This window comes from Heloderma suspectum, chromosome 2 (genome assembly GCF_057233095.1).
Source record: "Heloderma suspectum isolate Gila_16-S chromosome 2, 16-S_ref, whole genome shotgun sequence".
Classification (NCBI taxonomy): Eukaryota; Metazoa; Chordata; class Lepidosauria; order Squamata; family Helodermatidae; genus Heloderma; species Heloderma suspectum.
The window spans coordinates 331,709,526-331,728,275 of NC_139459.1; the positions used below are offsets into that span (position 1 = coordinate 331,709,526).

At 39.1% G+C, this 18,750-nt stretch overlaps 1 protein-coding gene across 2 annotated transcripts in view; it reads left to right on the forward strand.

The window, feature by feature from the left end:
- The window catches only part of CADPS (calcium dependent secretion activator), a 517,790-nt gene that overhangs the window by 339,455 nt on the left and 159,585 nt on the right, over window positions 1-18,750 (forward strand). Inside the window, exons 15-19 of one of the 2 annotated variants that reach the window (XM_084840490.1) lie at window positions 6,131-6,232; window positions 7,623-7,686; window positions 9,028-9,151; window positions 11,553-11,621; window positions 12,494-12,511. In XM_084840490.1, the coding sequence (XP_084696616.1) occupies window positions 6,131-6,232; window positions 7,623-7,686; window positions 9,028-9,151; window positions 11,553-11,621; window positions 12,494-12,511 (377 nt within the window). The remainder of the gene's footprint in view (window positions 1-6,130; window positions 6,233-7,622; window positions 7,687-9,027; window positions 9,152-11,552; window positions 11,622-12,493; window positions 12,512-18,750) is intronic. The other variant, XM_084840489.1, reaches the window with a different exon arrangement.

Below are 18,750 nucleotides of genomic sequence, written 5' to 3' on the forward strand. Positions count from 1 at the left end.
ATGATTGGGCCCTGAAAAGGCCTCTCCCTTATGAGCCCTTTTGATAGAGGGACTTGCTGGTGATTTGTTTGTTGTTTGTTTGACTGATTGATGTATACCTAGGGATGGGGGAGAATTCCGCCACGGACCCCAGTGAGGCCGGATTCCAAGAATCTGGCCCCATTGGGGCCCATACAGAATGGAGCACTCACCTCCACCTCCCCCCGGAATCTGTCTGGGTCGGATCCGTCTCTGCACCGATCCTGTGGAGCCGGCTGCCTGCTCAGCATCGCTGGCGAATGTTGATACGGCCAGCAGCCATTACCGTGCTGTATCGCTCTCTAAGTAAGTCTCCGGATGCAAATGGCATAGCGGGCACCATCTGTGGCCGTAAAGCTGGTAGATTAGCCTAAATGTAGCCATTTAAGGCTGCATTTAGGCTAATCTACCAGCTTTACGGCCGCAAATGATGCCTACTACGCCATTTGCATCCGGAGACTTACTTAGACAGCGATACGGCACAGCAGTGGCTGCCAGCCGTATCGACATTCACCAGTGATACGGAGCTGGCGGCCAGCTCCACAGGATCAACGCAGAGCAGAGCCGGCCTGGACGGATTCCAGGGGGAGGGACGGATCGCCTCCCCCCATGGGCAGATTCCCCCACGGAACGACATGTAGAGAATCCGCCCATCCCTATTTATACCCTGCCTTTCTATCAAAAAATGGCACTCAAGTTGGCTTACTAAAAAAATTTGAAATAGATTGAAACAATAAAACACATTAAGATACAATAACAACATAACAATTACAAAATAAAAACAACATCCAAACCAACAGACACACTTACAGGCTAAACCGGTCTTTGCTTACTAACAGACTTTCAGACAAAAAAGGGAGTTCCACAGCCTGGGAGCAGACACCAAAAAGGCCCTCTGCTTATGTCGGACTATGGATGGGCAGGAGCACCCAGTTCCACTGCCTGGCATTTAAAACTTTTTGTTTTGGTGCTTGGACCCTAAACACAGTCCTGGTGCTCTGATCCTAAACACAATTGGGAGTAAGTTCTTCTGCAATGTGTTCAAAATCAGAGTGTCAGCATTGCCATCTGTAGCCAATGGTTACCATTTTGCCTTCATTGGAATAAGCCAGTTTCTCAGTAGAAAGCATGTAGAGTTCACCATAGGTTTTCAGCTGATGTAGTGAACTAAGAAAGGAGTCAAGTAAAAGAGCAAGTTCCTGAGCCACACTTTGTTTTCTTCTGCATTCACATCAAGACATTTTCAGTAAAACACTTCATAGGTTATTGCTGCAACTGGAAAATTCACACACTTAGTTTAATAATCGTTTGACAACATGAGATGGGCAACTACAGGATAGGCTTATCACCTCTTATCTTGGATTCTCCCTCATTGGGCAATTGCCTGACATGTTAGGAGGCAATGATCTGTGATAACTGATCATGTAATAACTAGTGATAACAGATTCACACATTCAAGTTATCGAGTGATAGCTGCAATTATCATATCAATAACATGTTCTTGTGGCATTTTTCTTTCAAACCTTTTGAATTCTATCTGTAAATGAAGCGTCCCTATATCTTAGCCTAATTGGTCTTGAAAATTACTTTTAGTTAAACAGGACTTAAAAAAAAAAGAAGTGGATTTGAAAATTAGCAATGACATTATTGATGCATTTTGAGCACTTAAGGTTCTGTGTTTTATATATATTTGAAAACATGAGGCCCTCTATTTGGCCGTTTGAGGAGCAATGCATGACTTGAAAATGTATGTTGTTGTCTCACTTCCTTATTGTAGGAATGCTCACTTGTCAAAAAATAAAGACACATGGATGATAATATGTTCTGGAATGTGAAATTTGAAATATTCTCAGTGTTTCAGTAGGTAAATGTTTAAAATTAAACAGCTTGCTTATTTTTTATACACTGCGGCTGGAATCTTATACCTATTTGCCTGGGAGCAAGCTCAATTCAATTCAGCAGGTAATTCTGAGCATACAGGTATAGGATCACACTGTATCTAACACATTTAGGGCGCAGTCCTATGTCCCCTAGGCAGCATCTGGGGGACATAGGATATTTCAGTTTCTGGGATCTGAGGTTGGAACCAGGGTCCAAGCTCAGAGCCCAGAAACTGAGCTTCCTGTTCCGACCCCCTCATAGTCGACACAGTTCTCTCCACACCAGCTACATCTCCACGCTCGAAAATGGAGCGTGGAGATGGCAAAATGGGGGAGGTCCCCAAGGCAAGGGGGAGACTGTAGAAGCTGCTTTACACAGCTTCCTATGTGCACCCTGGACTCCTTACCTCCCCCTCCCTGAAGCTGCGCCTACACGAGCAAAATTGCCCATCTAGGGAAAATTCAGAGTGACCAGAGCATGGAGGTAAGGATTGCCTCTGTGCTCCAGCCACCCCGCACTGGATACTCAGTAGCCTCTGACTTCAGAGGCTGCCAACTATTAAGACAGGATTGCACCCTTAATTTTTTTTAAAAATGAGGCCAAAACAATATCTTTGGTATTTTAATGCATCCTCCTAGAGATATATTCTATTACAGGTTTTGGGCCTAAATCAGTATTTTTATATGCTGAAAGAATTTCTTTTTTAAAATGTTTTAATTGTTTTAATTATGGGGTTTTATTCTTTTATCTTGCTCTTCCCCGTTCCTTGATGTGGAGCGGTATATAAATATTGTAAATAAATAAAATAAATAAATAAACTTGGGGCCTAAATCAATATTTTTATACATCCAAATTTTCATACAAACAGTATGAAAAATGCACACTGAATTTAAAGAACAGTATCATAAAATAATCTAAATATATTGGCCAGAACCCCACAGATAATTAAATGCGTGCAAATCCCTCTGGTCTCAATTAAACATATGTGTGCAGGTACTACAATCTCAGCCATTTACTTTGTGAGTGTGTTGAACTTTAAATAACAAAGATTGAAAGAAATATCCAATGAGTGTAATGTCTTTGTTTAAATTTAGTGAGTTTTAAGCTCATCTATCTATCTATCTATCTATCTATCATCTATCTATCTATCTATCTATTTCATATTATTTATTACTTACCTATTAGCTATTTATTATATTTTGAGGTTTCTGCATCTTTAGGTCAATGAAATATTGAATGTACAGACTGTATTTAAAAAAAAAAAAAACTTAGGAGCATTTTGATTCTTTAAAAGGAAAATAAAGCTTACCAATTAACCCCTGACAGGAGGTTCATTAGAAGCTTTGTAATCCCTTGCCAAGTCTTTTGTATAGCCCAAACTAGTCTAGTACTAAGGATTTACAAAGCTTAATCCAAACACTGGAGGAGGCCTTTAAGCAAGAACATTTGTTCAGTTTTAATACTTCTTGTACTACCCTTAAAAACAGAGAAAGACTTTCAGTTAGAAACTTCATAATAGTCCACAAATCCATATACTTATTTGTTGTTAATAGTAGCAAGTAGTGCTGCTTATTCTGGCTTGTTGACTCATTTCCAGGAATGGATAAAACCAGTTCATTACTTCTTCATGGATAATTTAATGGAGCAAAATTCATGAGAGGAAGTTGGGGGGGATCAGGAGATCTCCATCCCTTCCCACCCTTTTCTCTTTCTCATCATGGCAGTCTAAATCAATTTGTCAACTCATATTTTATGGCACATGTAGGGCTTCCTCTTACTTTTTACACAACATCACAGGTAAATAATAGATAAAATGCTCACCAATTGTGCTACAGAATATACTTATGTAAACAAAAGCAATCGTTATATAATATTAGAGAAAAAAAGCTTTCTGAAATTGACTATGATGAAATCACTGTCTTCTGAAAAATGCAAAAGATTATCATTGATCTTTTTAAACCCTACATTCATTAGTTTGTTGTTCAGTCGTTCAGTCGTGTCTGACCCTCCGTGACCCCATGGACCACAGCATGCCAGGCCCCCCTGTCCTGCGCTCTCTCCCGGAGTTTGCTCAAGTCCATATTCATTGCATCGGTGATGCTATCTAGCCATCTCATCCTCTGCCGTCCCCTTCTCCTTTTGCCTTCAATCTTTCCCAGCATCAGGGTCTTTTCCAGAGAGTTTTCTCTTCGCATTAGATGGCCAAAATATTTGAGCTTCAGCTTCAGTATCTGTCCTTCCAATGAGCACTCAGGGTTGATTTCCTTTAGGATGGACTGATTTGACCTCCTTGCAGTCCAGGGGACTCGTAAGAGTCTTCTCCAGCACCACAGTTCGAAAGCATCAATTCTTCGACGCTCAGCCTTCCTTATAGTCCAGCTCTCACAGCCATACATTACTACTGGGAAAACCATAGCTTTGATTAGACTGATCTTTGTCGGCAAGGTGATGTCTCTGCTTCTTACTATGCTGTCTAGGTTTGCCACAGCTTTCCTCCCAAGGAGCAAGCGTCTTTTAATTTCATGGCTACAGTCACCGTCTGCGGTGATCTTGGAGCCCAAGAAAGTAAAATCTGTCACTGCTTCCATTTATTCCCCTTCTATATGCCAGGAAGTGATGGGGCCAGATGCCATGATCTTCGTTTTTTTAATGTTGAGTTTCAAACCAGCTTTTGCACTCCCTTCTTTCACCCTCAACAAGAGGCTCTTTAGATCCTCTTCGCTTTCTGCCATTAGGGTGGTATCGTCTGCATATCGGAGGTTGTTCATAATTCTCTCATTCTACATTCATTAGTTAGATGACACCTTTTAGGATATGGGCGCCCCCTCGTTTTGCACACTTTTTCTAGCATTCTGTTATATATTAATAAATTAAAGATAAGAAAAGCACAGCTAAGCCTGGGTATACATGGAATTCATCCATCCCCCAGATTTGCAGTCTTTGGATTTGCCTTTGGTTTTATCAATCCATGTCAATTTGTTTATTTGTCCATGTACTAGGTGAGTCAAAGTACTTTGATTTAACCCAATTTATGCTGAACTAGTTTGCAGAAGGGTGGGAACTTCACTATAATGCACTGCTTGTTCTGGTAAAATGCTTAATGAGTTCAGTATTACCAACAGACATTGTGAAAAGAACTATATTCTGCCTATAGCAATCAAGACATGTGATTATTTAATTTCTTTAAGAAGAATCACAGATACTTCCACATGGGATATGTAGTCATTCGTATTAACCTCACTGCTCTTCATATTTGTACTTTCTCGCACTATATCAGTCCTATTCAGACATTGTCAAATCATGTTATTTAAAACATGAGATGAGGGGGAGCATGCTAGCCCCGCCCCCTCCATTATCACTCTCGTCATGCTGTACATAGATACTCAGCGTTATGGAACACATGGAGAGCCCCCACAGATAGAGGGGTTTCTCCTCTTCAGACTGTAGCCCTCCACATGTACAGTGTGATGAGAGACACAACGGAGAGAAATGAGGCTAGAGTGCTCCCCCCCCTTGTGTGTTTAAATTACATGCTTTGATAATGCCTGAATAGGGTGGATATCATCTCTCACCTTTGATCTTAATAACTGATGACATGTAGGCCAAGAACTATAGTGGCAGAAGATCCACTCACCCACAACCACCTCTCCACAGTTTCTCCAAGTTCACTTTCAAGGTTGAGGACCCTCTGAAGCTGCACCCCATAAGGTACGAGGGTCTTCTGTTTGGTTTTGCACCTCCTGCCATGAGTAAGCAGAAATACTTTCTGCTTGTCCACAGGAGCGATTCCATCTCACCCATAGTGAAGAACATTTGGAATTAAAAATCCTTAGGGACCTCTAAAATGGTTTCAGAAATCTGAAATATGTGTAAGTAGGAGGATGGTTTTCATAGAATTGCCTTAACAATTGAGTTACACCGTGACAACACAGTTACCTGCCCTGTACACCTCAGGGCTGCAATGAATTCCATCCAAGAGTGCATCCAAACAGGGTTAACTAGTGAAGCACTGTGAAGTGAAACTGTGAAGTAAAGGACAGCGCTTCATATGTGCACCAGGGCCTCAAGAGAAGTTTGGCCTGAAGACATTGATTCCACATAATCAGAGTTTTGGATATCCAGGATTGAAATACTATTATTTATTTCTATAATTGTTTTCATTACAAATAGGATGGCAAAGTGTAAGGGTCATAAGATAAAATATGAGTTACTCATAGTCTTTCTTCTTCAGGCCTGATGGAATAGGAACCGTAACAGTAGAAGAAAAAGAACGGTTTGAAGAAATCAAAGAGAGGCTGCGGTTATTGTTGGAAAATCAAATCACACATTTTAGGTAATGGCTGCTCTTTCATCTTCCAAACATAGAGCCAACTTTCTGAATTTCAGATACGGCAATGATGATTACTTGCATAACCAGTAGAAACATTTTAAAATGATTTTAGTATAGCATATTTGCATATAATGATGACATTAGCAATCATAGGTGTTGTTAGATGGCTTAAACAGAGTTACTGCTGCATTTTTTCTCTTAAAGGTTGCATTGCCATAGCTTCAAAATAGTCCAGTTACGGTGAAATACTTCAATGTGTTTTAAAAAATTCTATTTCTGTTTTTGTCAGTATTTGTTAACTACAAGCACTTAGAAGATGAGGGAAATGAGGAGACCGTTTTGAATTTTATAAATTCACATTACTTCTGTTTCAAAACCAAAATAGCCATTTTTATTTATTTCCTCTTTTCTGATTCTGTTTTTATTATCCACTTTGGACCACATGGAGGCAATGACTAAAGCTTGCAATATGGCCTATTGGCAATGTAATCAAATAATTATCTCTTCTCTGACCTTGTTGTTTCCCTTTGCGTATCTCTTTATTGACAGCAATTGCCTGTCCTGCTCCCTACCCCCACCTCACTTTTTTCCTCTTCCTTTCTAGTATATCGAAAAAGGATTTACTTTGCTGCAGGCATGAAATTAAATGAATGATAGATTCCACCACTCCTATCAAGCATTGGCCCCATAATAAGCTAGCCTTTACAAGGACAGCAATCACCCTTAAATTTACCACATAAGGTGATGCAAATTCTAGCATCCCAAAGATGGGAGTTGCTGCTTTTGAAGGAATAAAAAGAGACCAGTACTCAATAGAAAATCAAATGCCATTCATTTCATTCATGATTCTTCCCACCACATTGCTACTCTTCAGTATACTACCAGCAAGCGTCATCTCCAACTTGGAATGCCCAGATGTCTCCACTTCCTTCCTGGTCTGACATCATTTGTAACATCACTGAAAAGATCACAGCCATGAAGAAATTGCACAAACATTTATATGTGATATACATATTCATTATGTATAATCCCAATAAGTGCAGATTGTAAGAAAATCAAATATGTGATGTAATGTTGGATCTGGCACTAAAAACCTTTCATCCACTCAGTCAAGATTTCAGTTGTTCTATGACTAACATATCCTCTAGATTAATTGCCATATTATGGAAATTCTGAACTCCTTAAAGTCCACTATCTTAAAGGCTCAGATCTTACTAATAGTACCATTTAACCTGATTCCTGCTGTCCAGGATAGCTTAAATAAAGGAATTTAGAAGAAAGGGACTCATCATTCAGAGGAGTTAGGAAAGTATCCTTTTTATCAAATCAGTGTAAAGCCTGTTCGTGGAATTGCATGTGTGGAAAATCTTTAAAAACTATATATTTATCCTAGGTATTGCTTCCCATTTGGCCGACCAGAAGGCGCTTTAAAAGCCACGCTATCACTCTTGGAAAGGGTAAGCAGAAGGGTGTTGAAAGTCTGGTGAAAAAAAAACAGTTTCCATATTTGGCTGTTTTCATTCAGTAGAATTTACATTGATTTGATTATATATTTGGGGTCAGGAAGCCATTTCCTTTCCATCCCATCACATTGGCTATAAGTGAACAGAATGGGGTGGAGAGGTGTTTCATCTCCAGCAGTGCATGGTTTGGCACATTTGTCTGAGTTATCTCATATGAGCAGCATTCATCAGTGTTCCTGCTCTCTTCTTGGGACATACCATGGTCTAGATTTCATGGCTTGGTCTGGGTGGGCTGAATGATCTTTTGGCCCATCCCAGTTAAATGGTTCTATAGTTCCATAGTCACTGAACTGATCAATATATACATTAGCTGAAGCTTTGAGTAAACACATGGAATTATATTAATTATGCTAATGCCATAGGGTGCTTGGAATTCTAATAAGAAATTTTTGTGTCATGAAGCTTTATATTTATTCTAATAATAAAAACAGTGAAAACCTGAAGGCTGAAAATGAAGGCTAGTGTAACTGAACAAAGAATCAATATGTGGAAATTACATTTGGAAGTTTACTATTCTAAATCTTCTTGGCACATAATCAAACCTTAGATCAACCATACTATATTAATTTGTACCTCTAAGCATATGCTCTTTGAGAACCAAAAAATTCATCTTAATCTCTAATAGAACTATGAGTTCTTTAGAGGCCCGTATGCTAATGTCAAGTGGAATGCTTATTCCGCTGTTACATAATTCCCGTTCATGTTGTTCATGTTCTGAAACTGTGAAAACCAGCCCCCCAGAGCCTAAAAACAGCAGAGTCCTGTGGCACCTTAAAGACTATAACATTTATTGTGGCATGGGTTTTCATTCACCAGGATCTGCATCATCAGATAGCATTACTATATCATGCTACAGCACTAACCCAGCTATTCTTCTGCAATTAGTCTCCATAAAGGGTCCAAAATAATCTTAGTAAAGATGGAATAGTGAACCATGACTATGAGAAATGTAAATCATAGATAATATATGATAATTTTACAAAATGTGTGTTTCACATGTGCATCTGACACTGTTACAAAATGGACACCTTTTGCCGCTTTATGACCACTTCATCACACAAAGTTTCAAAGTATAAGTAGGGAAGTCAGAACAGTGGGCCTTGGTGACCAGGTCCAAGGGTTTCCAAGGAATAATGGATAATGCTATTGCTGTTTGTTTTCTGGCCAGGAGAGGGAGACAAAGGGAATTGTGAGGGTAGGTGAAATGTTTTTGTTTTTATTGTTGTTTTTAACTTAATCATGATGACACAACAAATCAGTGTTTCTTGTATGAAGGTTTTGATGAAAGACATAGTTACTCCAGTCCCTCAAGAGGAGGTAAAAGCCGTCATCCGTAAATGCTTAGAACAAGCTGCATTGACTAACTATACTCGGCTATCAGAGTATGCCAAAATTGAAGGTAAGGTGATTTTATTACTAAAATTAATCTTTTCAGTGTTAATTTCTTTTAGTATGATGACTGCAACAGCTGCATTTTTGTTTTAAAAAAGAAATTAAAGTAGGATATACCATAGCTATTATTTTACTACAGGATATACAAGTGAAAGAATAATTATTTCATTTTCAATTTTGCTTTCAAGTTACGTTAGGGAAAATATTTCCCTTTTTTTAGACAGTAAAATGGATAAGAGAACAATTACTTCATAGGAGAGTCAGCATGTTTGGCCAATAGTACAGCGTTCATGCATGTCATTTTTTTCTAGAAAACAAAACATTTTGTTCATGCATGTCATTTTTGTCACTAGAAAGGAAAATGCAGCTAATTGCTTCTGACAGTGGAGTTCGTGGAACAATTGAAATATCAGGAATTAAGAAATGTTTCAACTGTATTCATTTGTTTGTAAGCCAACTTAAAATGTCTATTTTTTCCTGGGTATTGTTATGCTGCTTTCCGTTTATGCATAGCAGATCTTGTCAAATCAGTTGGCCCTGTGCTTGCATCAGATTTCATTCTTGTCACTCTAAATTCGCCGCAGCTCGTATTATTGACCTTTTACGTTACGAAGGAATAACAACTAGTGACCAGAGACACATGCAGCCATCAAAAAGACATTTTAAAACTTGCTTGAAGATATGCTTTTGGCAGGAGTTCTATACATGCAGATAGATCTTTACACATTAATCAATTTTCATTGCTACCTTGTTGGCTGCTCTACAGAATTTGAAACTCCTACACAACATGATAAATTGTTTGCTGTTACACATATAAATTGAACTGTACAATGTGCATTGTGGTTTCTTGTCATGTATGAGCCATAAAGTTTATTAAAACTTTTTAATAAATATGTTCTCGTTCACTTAGATTAATAACTCTAGAGGAAACAATATCACCATTCAATTTTTTCCCCTAGTCCTTGCTTGTCAGAAGGACTGGATTATTGTGATAAGTCACATATTTCCAGGGTCTGTACATTATACACCTCCTATCTTTTTCAATGTTTTTCCCCGTTGACAATGCAAATTGTGTACCAGTGGTAATGAATTCATTGTTATGCATCCAGTGAGAAACGCTTAAGAATTGGGCACTAAAAGGATGTTTATCAACTCTTGACTTGGTAATGAGCGATGAAAATAGAGAAGGAACGCAGGTCTCTTGAGTACTATGCTATCAAGCAATTTATTAAAGCACTCTGCTTCACAGAACGGTTTTAATTGGTGAACTCTGTTAAAAATTTCAATGTTTAAATATGCTTCAGGAGGACATGGGAGAACTCCAGTTCAAAGGCAGCTTTGGGGTTGTTGTTTTGTTTTCCTTTTGAAAGGACACTGGGCTCCCTAGGTCTCTGTGTAACGCTCACTAACTCTGTCGGTAAGCTTTGCTCTCTTCTTTCAGATATATCTATGCAAAAACAAACTTTATGATCTGTAAGTAAAAATGCATTCATTTCCCAAAACGTAGAACAGTTAGTGTGTACTTTCCTTTTGTGCCTCAATTCTTCTTGATTGTGTTAATTATCTGCCCTCTTTTTTGGCACTGTGACTTTTAGGTCTGGGAAACTTTGAAGCAACAAACCTTTTTTAGTTTCCTTTTTTTTCTTTTTAATTCCAGCTATTGTTTTCAGAGAAGTACTTCATCCCACACTACCTGCTCTCTTCTGCTTCTCTCCTTCCTTGTTCGTGGTTGGTTCAGCCACTTTTCTATGCTGCCTCTATAAAAAGTGGTTGCATCAGTTTCAAAGCATGCTGGGATTGTTAATTCAAACAACCCAACATCCGCAAGCTGCATGCCTCAGGTTTTCTCTCATGAGCATAGTCCGCTCATTACTAGTTCCTTTTTTCTTTTCTTTTTAACTATAAAAAATATTGTGTGACCCATTTCTCCAGAGGAGTCTACAATTTGGAAATGAAATGCCTCCTTTAGTCTAAATAGACTGAGTGCATTAAAATGAAGATAAGAAACAATTAGCAGCACTGCTGCTTGAGGCTATGTTTATGAAGAAATACCTGCAAAAGCCTTAGATACTGAAGGCTAAACTCCTTAGTATCTCGAAGCCTTAAATCAGTAGAATTCTATTTCCTTCTATTCATGATGTTCTGACCATTATATTCCTGAAAACAATTCAGAACAAACCTTTAGAATCATGGTCACAATCTCTTTTGTGAATCATGAGCATGCTGAATGGTTAATCCAGTAAACTTCCAATTTTAAATCTCCTTTTTTATTTTTATCCTGTGTGTATCCCAAAATACTCTACAGCTACTTTCTTTTTAAGCTAATGTAAAGTTTTCCTCTGACCTATGACCTATAACCTCTTTACCTCTGACCTAAGCCTCTTGCATGCCCAAATCCTCTTTTATAGGGAAAAAGAGAGAAATGTATGAGCATCCTGTCTTCTGCTTGGCCTCTCAAGTGATGGATTTAACCATTCGTGAGTACCTTCCACCCTCCTCTCCATGCTGTCTTCACTCTTTTCTGTTTTCATTACTTCAATACAATCCAGAGCCAAACCAACTCACTTTCCTTGCTTCAAGTCTTTTAGCATTGGCTTGTCTGTTGCTTCTGTCTGTGAAAGTCCCAGTGTGAGAAGTCCAGTCACTTTTTATCAGCCTAAAAAACAGGTTAGAAAAATTAAGCTGTATTTGTTTGTGACGAACTCCAATTTGTCTGTAAGTTTTTTCAGTTCTTCTTTCTGTCTGTGACCTGAATGCATTTTTACTTTGCTTCTATGTAGCCCCAATTTGTAAACACTTGTCACTGGTACACAATCAAAAGGTAGCAACTACATGGGGGAGCAATGAGCTAGAGGTCAGATAAAAGACATTGGGAAAGACCCGTCCCTATCTTTCCCTAATATTATGTTTCTAAAGTTTTAAATCTGTATAAGACCACAGAACAATGTGTCCCTCTACATTAAATCTTGCGCGTCTTCTCTGTTATTTTTCAAGCAGAATGCTATTCTAGATTCTTTATTCTTATTATTCCTTAATAGTGAGCTCTTAATTGGACATATTCTGTACATTCGTTTACCAGTCTAATAGCCAGTGTGTGTTCTCAGAGATTCCACCACCTAAACACCAATTTTTCTTTGTACAACATGAAATTTTATCTTGGCAAAACGAGTTGTTTTTGATGATCCCATGCTTCTGGGTGGTGGGAGAGATTGGGCAACTTTTTTCTTTTTTGAATGTCATATATCACACATAACTGGGGGGGCATTTTGATCCACTTGCTCATTAATTCTGCATATCTGTTCTTGTTTCTCTCTCTTTCTCCTTGTTGCTTTCTCTCTCTTTCATATAGAGAATCAAAAGGATGCAGGTGAACAACTGTATATGCATTATAAATTGCTAGGATTGTTGAATTTTTATTTATCTTTGTTTTCATAGCTCCTTAAGATATGTACTCCTTATAGAGAGAAGTTGGAGTTGCAGTAATACTTAAGGAGTTAATTTGTGCTGTCTTAATTCATGTAACTAGCATTCTCCTTCTCCTTTAGTAGATCTAGTAGAAAAGAAATACAGTGCAACCTTACTAGGAGATGAGACACAGTATAATTAAGAAGTAATTTGTTTACCAAAAAAATCAGCCCTAAAACTACGTTTTGGTGCACAGTACTATTAACAATCTGGCTTGTCGTTCAAAACACTGTTTGATATCTGAACTAATTCTCATTTTTATTTTTCATATCTTCTGTTTTATGCCCTATTTGGGTAGAATGGTTTTCTTGTTAATGTGTAACTAACAATACAGTCAGAGAGAAGTCATGTTTGTCATAATTTTTTTGTTTGTAATGTGGTGAAGTAACGAAACAATGATATAGTTCAGATTTTAAAAATCCCTAGAAAAATGTTGCTGTCTAGATTCTAAGACATGCTACCTTTATCATGACTTCTATATATAAGACATCTTCATTTGAAATTTCTTAAAATCTGAAGTGTTAATTTAATTTTAATTTTTCCCCAATTTCTTCATTTATGTTTTGTGGAAACAGATAGTCTGAATTTTGAACCATTTCTAGGAAGGAAATATTTGTAAGAGAAAAAAATAATTTTGTGGAAAATTCTACCTTGGGTCATCTCTGAGAGAAGCTACTGCAAAGTAACTCAGTGATCTGGTTTGCACAATCATTGTGACCAAGGCTGGCTTAAATAAGCCAACATGGGTTGTCCACAGGCACCTGTTCCATAACCCAACCCCTGATCGTAGGTTACCATGTCAACCGAACCCAGAAAGGGTGGGTTGTTGGCATGGCTAGCAAACCACTGGGCTGTTTTAGGGTTGTGGGTGGTTTGTTAAACATGCCAACAACCCACCCTCACCAAGTTTGAATAACATGACAACCTACGATCAGGGGTTGGGCATATGCCACAAAACATGGTGTCTTATTTAAGCCACCATGGTTCAAAATGATCATGTGAACCCAGCCAATATCTATTTCATTTTTTATATTCACAAAAGGTCACTTACACCAGTGTGAACTATAGTGCAGTGCTAGAATAGTCTGACTGAAATTAATGGGATTCTATACCTTTAACTGAGCAATGGGTAATCCCCTAAGAAAAGCTCATAAGAAATAACTAAAGCTGCCTACCCTGCACTTTGCATAAACAATCATGTTATCACAATATGAAGCACACTCAACACTCATGGCTATATCAAATTTAAATAAATATTATCTTTCAGCACAGCAAAGATCAAATATTCCGCCCCAATGCAGGTCTAGATGTGCACATTGGACATGTCTACTGGTGGCCCTGAAAGGATGAGGCATCCTCATCTACATCAGCTTGATGCATTTATCAAATTAAATGGTGGCTGAACATTCATTCGACATGGATGCAGATCTGCAAAAGACAGTTGTGAGGGAATGCTATCAATGCCATATGCATCTTGTGAAATGTCCAAAATAATGGAGTTACAATAGTGAATCTTAATATGTTCAGTGAACATGATGGTTCACTGGTCTACTCTATCACTTTATTTTTGAATATTCACCAGATGAGTGAGGGCATGTTGATAATGTCAACATTTCCTTGTAATGGTCAATGGTCTCCACATTTTGGATATTCACTATTACATATATACAAATTATATCTGTTGATTAATTGAGCCATACTAATACTAATAACAATGCAGTCAGAAGTTGTATAACTCTCTCTCTCTCTCTCTATATATATATATATATATATATATATATATATAAAAAAATAAAAAATGGGTCAGGACTCCATCCATTGTATCCATGCTTCAAACTAAACATACACTATGCTTAACTTACTTTTTAGTCTAGAAAGTATCTTGACATAGCAAACCTCAAGGAAATGAATGAATTGAACTTAGCATGAGGGCAGCATTTTGAGAGAGAACTGCAGCCACATAAAATTTCTTCTGAAGTTAATAGAAAAATTCTGGTTCTACCGAAGTCTAGCATATAGATATCATATAATGTAATGTAGAAGATTTTCTCATATTTTCATATGGCTTTTTAGAATAAATTATCTGTTTAGAAAATAATCAGTTTGGAAATCTATAGGACCTAAAGTTTAGGTAGAGTCATTTGAAATGCTTCTGCACAACTGTCTGAATAACTTAACTACTGAAATGCCCTGATCATTATAATTCTTCACTCTGCTCAAGAAGCCTGTAAAAGTAGAATAGATTTTGAGAGTGTTCTTAGGGATAGATCAAGATTTGCTATCAGTCGCTTACAGTGGTTTACTCTGTATTACAGTTTGTAGATGAGAGCATTCCTTATATATGTATAGTTCTAATTTGGTTTGGTAAAACAGTATCTTTTGTTTGGAGAAGTAAGGAGGTGTTGATTAGCTGCAAATGACAACCTGCATGTTAAATAGAGAAGCGAATGAAACATGATGAAATGAACATTGAAGCCAAAATGTAGTCATTTTATAACATAACTCAGCAGGGGTGGGCAACTTGTGGCTCTTCAGATGTTTTGGCCTACAGCTCCCATCAACCCAAGCTAGCATAGCCAATGGTGAGGCATCATGGGAGTTGTAGGCCAAAAAATCTGAAGAGTCACAAGTTGCCTATTCCTGACATAACAAGTAAAGAATAACCAATCCTGTACTCAATTGACTCATGGCCACTGATGGGATTCGCAAACAAAAATATGGTTATTGCCACTTCTGACAATTCTGTAATCAGCAAAACGGTGCCACAGTATTTTGCTATATAAATCACCATCACTTTCCCATTAATAAAGTGGGGTTCATCATGCCACTACATGCAAGAGAGGCCCTGGGAGAGGGCAGGAATAGGTCCCTGCATAATAGAAGGACTCCCATAGGAACTTAAGAAGTTGCTTCATACCAGGTCAGTTTATTTCTCCATCTGGCCCAGGACTGTCTACTCTGACTAGCAACAGCTCTCCAGGATCTCAGCCAGAGATCCTTCACATCACCACTACTGGCTACAGCAAGGGTGCAGAACCTGTGGTTCTCCAGATGCCGTTGGACTCCAACTCCCATCAGCCCAGCCAGCCTGGCCAATGGTCAGGAATTAGTTCAACAATATCTGGAGGACCACAGGTTCCCCATCCCTAGGCTACACTCTTCCAACCATTCTTTTCTCATACAAGGAATCAAAAACAATGATAGAGTAAAAGTAACGGTGTGAAATGCTTTGAAGATAGATTGAGGGATTGTTGAGGTACAGAGATTACTAGAAAGCATCAAAGGCAGGCCACTGTTCTAGAAAGCCATCAGATGTACGTAAAGAACTGAGAGCCAAAGGTAGCCAGCATTTTCCTGCTTTTCTTTCTCCCAGAATTAGCTAAAAGAAGGAATGAATTTGTAAGCCATCTATGATTCCCAAGCGATATTAACCCAGAGCTGAGTGTTTGCTTGTGAACACAATAGGATTCCAAGTAGAAGGGATTCCTCTGAAAAGGGAAAATGTTACACAGGAAAAGAGTAGCAATATTGTTTGTCCCACATCAACAGCCAGTAGTTACTATCTGGCATGGAAAGAATGTATGCTGGATTGTATTGTTATGTGTACCCCAATTCTCCAAGATCTGAGAATTACTAGGGATGCAGTGCTTACCCTGGGCTTGGTTTCCTTTGGAATGAGTTCACTGGAATCTTACTGGTATTTCATAATATTGGCATTTATTTCCAAATAAACTGGCTGAGCATAGCATTAAACATACAGCATTAAACACCTCTATGGATGTCCCAAAGTTCACCACTCCCGCTTCAGAGCTCTAAAGGAATCCCAGCTCTGTCCTTTTCTCAGTCTTATTCTGTTGTTGTTGTTGTTCAGTCATTCAGTCGTGTCCGACTCTTCGTGACCACATGGACCATAGCACGCCAGGCCTTCCTGTCCTGCACTCTCTCCCAGAGCGTGCTCAAGTCCATATTCATTGCATCAGTGATGCTATCTAGCCATCTCATCCTCTGCCGTCCCCTTTTTCTTTTGCCTTCAGTCTTTCCCAGCATCAGGGTCTTGTCCAGAGAGTTTTCTCTTGGCATTAGGTGGCCAAAATATTTGAGCTTCAGCTTCAGTATCTGTCCTTCCAAGGAGCACTCAGGGTTGATTTCCTTTAGGATTGACTGATTGGACCTCCTTGCAGTCCAGGGGACTCGTAAGAGTCTTCTCCAGCACCACAGTTCGAAAGCATCAATTCTTCAGCACTCAGCCTTCCTTATAGTCCAGCTCTCACAGCCATACGTTAATACTGGGAAAACCATAGCTTTGATTAGACAGGCCTTTGTCAGCAAGGTGATGTCTCTGCTTCTTACTATGCTGTCTAGGTTTGCCATAGCTTTCCTCCCAAGGAGCAAGAGTCTTTTAATTTCATGGCTACAGTCACTGTCTGCGGTGATCTTGGAGCCCAAGAAAATAAAATCTGTCACTGCTTCCATTTCTTCCCCTTCCATATGCCAGAAAGTGATGGGGCCAGATGCCATGATCTTCATTTTTTTAATGTTGAGTTTCAGACCAGCTTTTGCACTCTCCTCTTTCACCCTCAACAAGAGGCTCTTGAGATCCTCTTCGCTTTCTGCCATTAGGGTGGTATCATCTGCATATCTGAGGTTGATGATAATTCTCCAGGCAATCTTAATTCCGACCTGTGATTCATCCAACCCAGTGTTTCTAATGATGTCATCTACACATAAGTTAAATAAGCAGGGCGACAATATGCAGCTTTGTCGTACTCCTTTCCCAATTTTGAACCAATCGGTTCTTCCATGTCTGGTTCTTACTGTTGCTTCTTGACCCTCGTACAGGTTTCTCAGGAGACAGGTAAGGTGGTCTGGTACCCCCATCTCTTTCAGAATTTGCCACAGTTTGTTGTGATCCACACAATCCAAGGCTTTAGCATAGTCAATGAAGCAGAAATAGATGTTTTTCTGGAATTCTCTTGCTTTCTCCATGATCCAGCGAAAGTTGGCGATTTGATCTCTAGTTCCTCTGCCTCTTCGAAACCCAGCTTGTACTTCCAGTAGTTCTCGGTTCACATACTGCTGAAGCCTAGCTTGTAGGATTTTGAGCATAACCTTGCTGGCATCTGCAATCTTTTTTCTTTCTTTCACACAGATGGCTGGCATGTCACGTATTCCTGGGTAGTAAAGGGGGAACAAGGATGAGTAATCTCCACCCATCCCCTGTGCCAGCCTTCCCCAACCTGGTCTTCTCCAGATGTGCTGGACTGAAACTCCCATCATCCTTAGCCAGCAGCCATCTGGAGCAGGCTGAGTTGGGAAAGGATGGACCTTCTTGGTAAATCTTAGTTTCCATTAAACCAGATCACCTGAATGTTATGAACCATCAACAGTTGGGTTGCCAAGTCTTAAGAGGTATTACCTCAGGTCAAACCACACTGATAGCTCTACTCACAGAACACTGATAGGAAAGTGTGCCAGTATTTATTATTTCAAAGAAGAAGAAGCCACTCAACTTGTAAAAGACAGAAAGTGCCCTGGCCCCTTAGATTGTACACAATCATTACGGAAAAATCTCTATGAAGGTGGCAAAAACAAGCAATTTTCTGAATGTGCAGTAGATTTCCACTGGTCTTGAGGTTTCCTAGGTTTGCACACCCTCAAATCACATTGATGTGTGACCACCAAATCAATGGTGCTGATTTACCCAGTATGGTACCAGTTCATCAGGTAAATACATTGAGTTGCTCTCCTCTGTGACATTTGTTTTCTGGGCCAAATTCAAGGTGTTGGTTTTGACCTTTGAAACCCTATATAGTTCCAGCCCAGCCTATCTTAAGGAGTGCCTCCAGCAACACCAGACAGGCTGCTTAACAAGATCCACCTTGGATGGCCTTCTCTCTGTCCCATCAGCCAGGACAGCTAGACTGGTGAGGACGAGGGAGAGGACCTTCTCTGTGGTGGCCCCCACCTGTGGAACTCCCTCCCTAGGGAACTCCGCCATGCCTCCTCTTTAATGAGCTTCCACCATGCATTAAAAATGTGGTTGTTCAGGCAGGCATTTGTGGTGAGTTAGGGTATTTTTAGAAATATGACGTTTTTAATGTAGAATTTTATTGTTTTAAACTGTTTCTATTATTGTACATC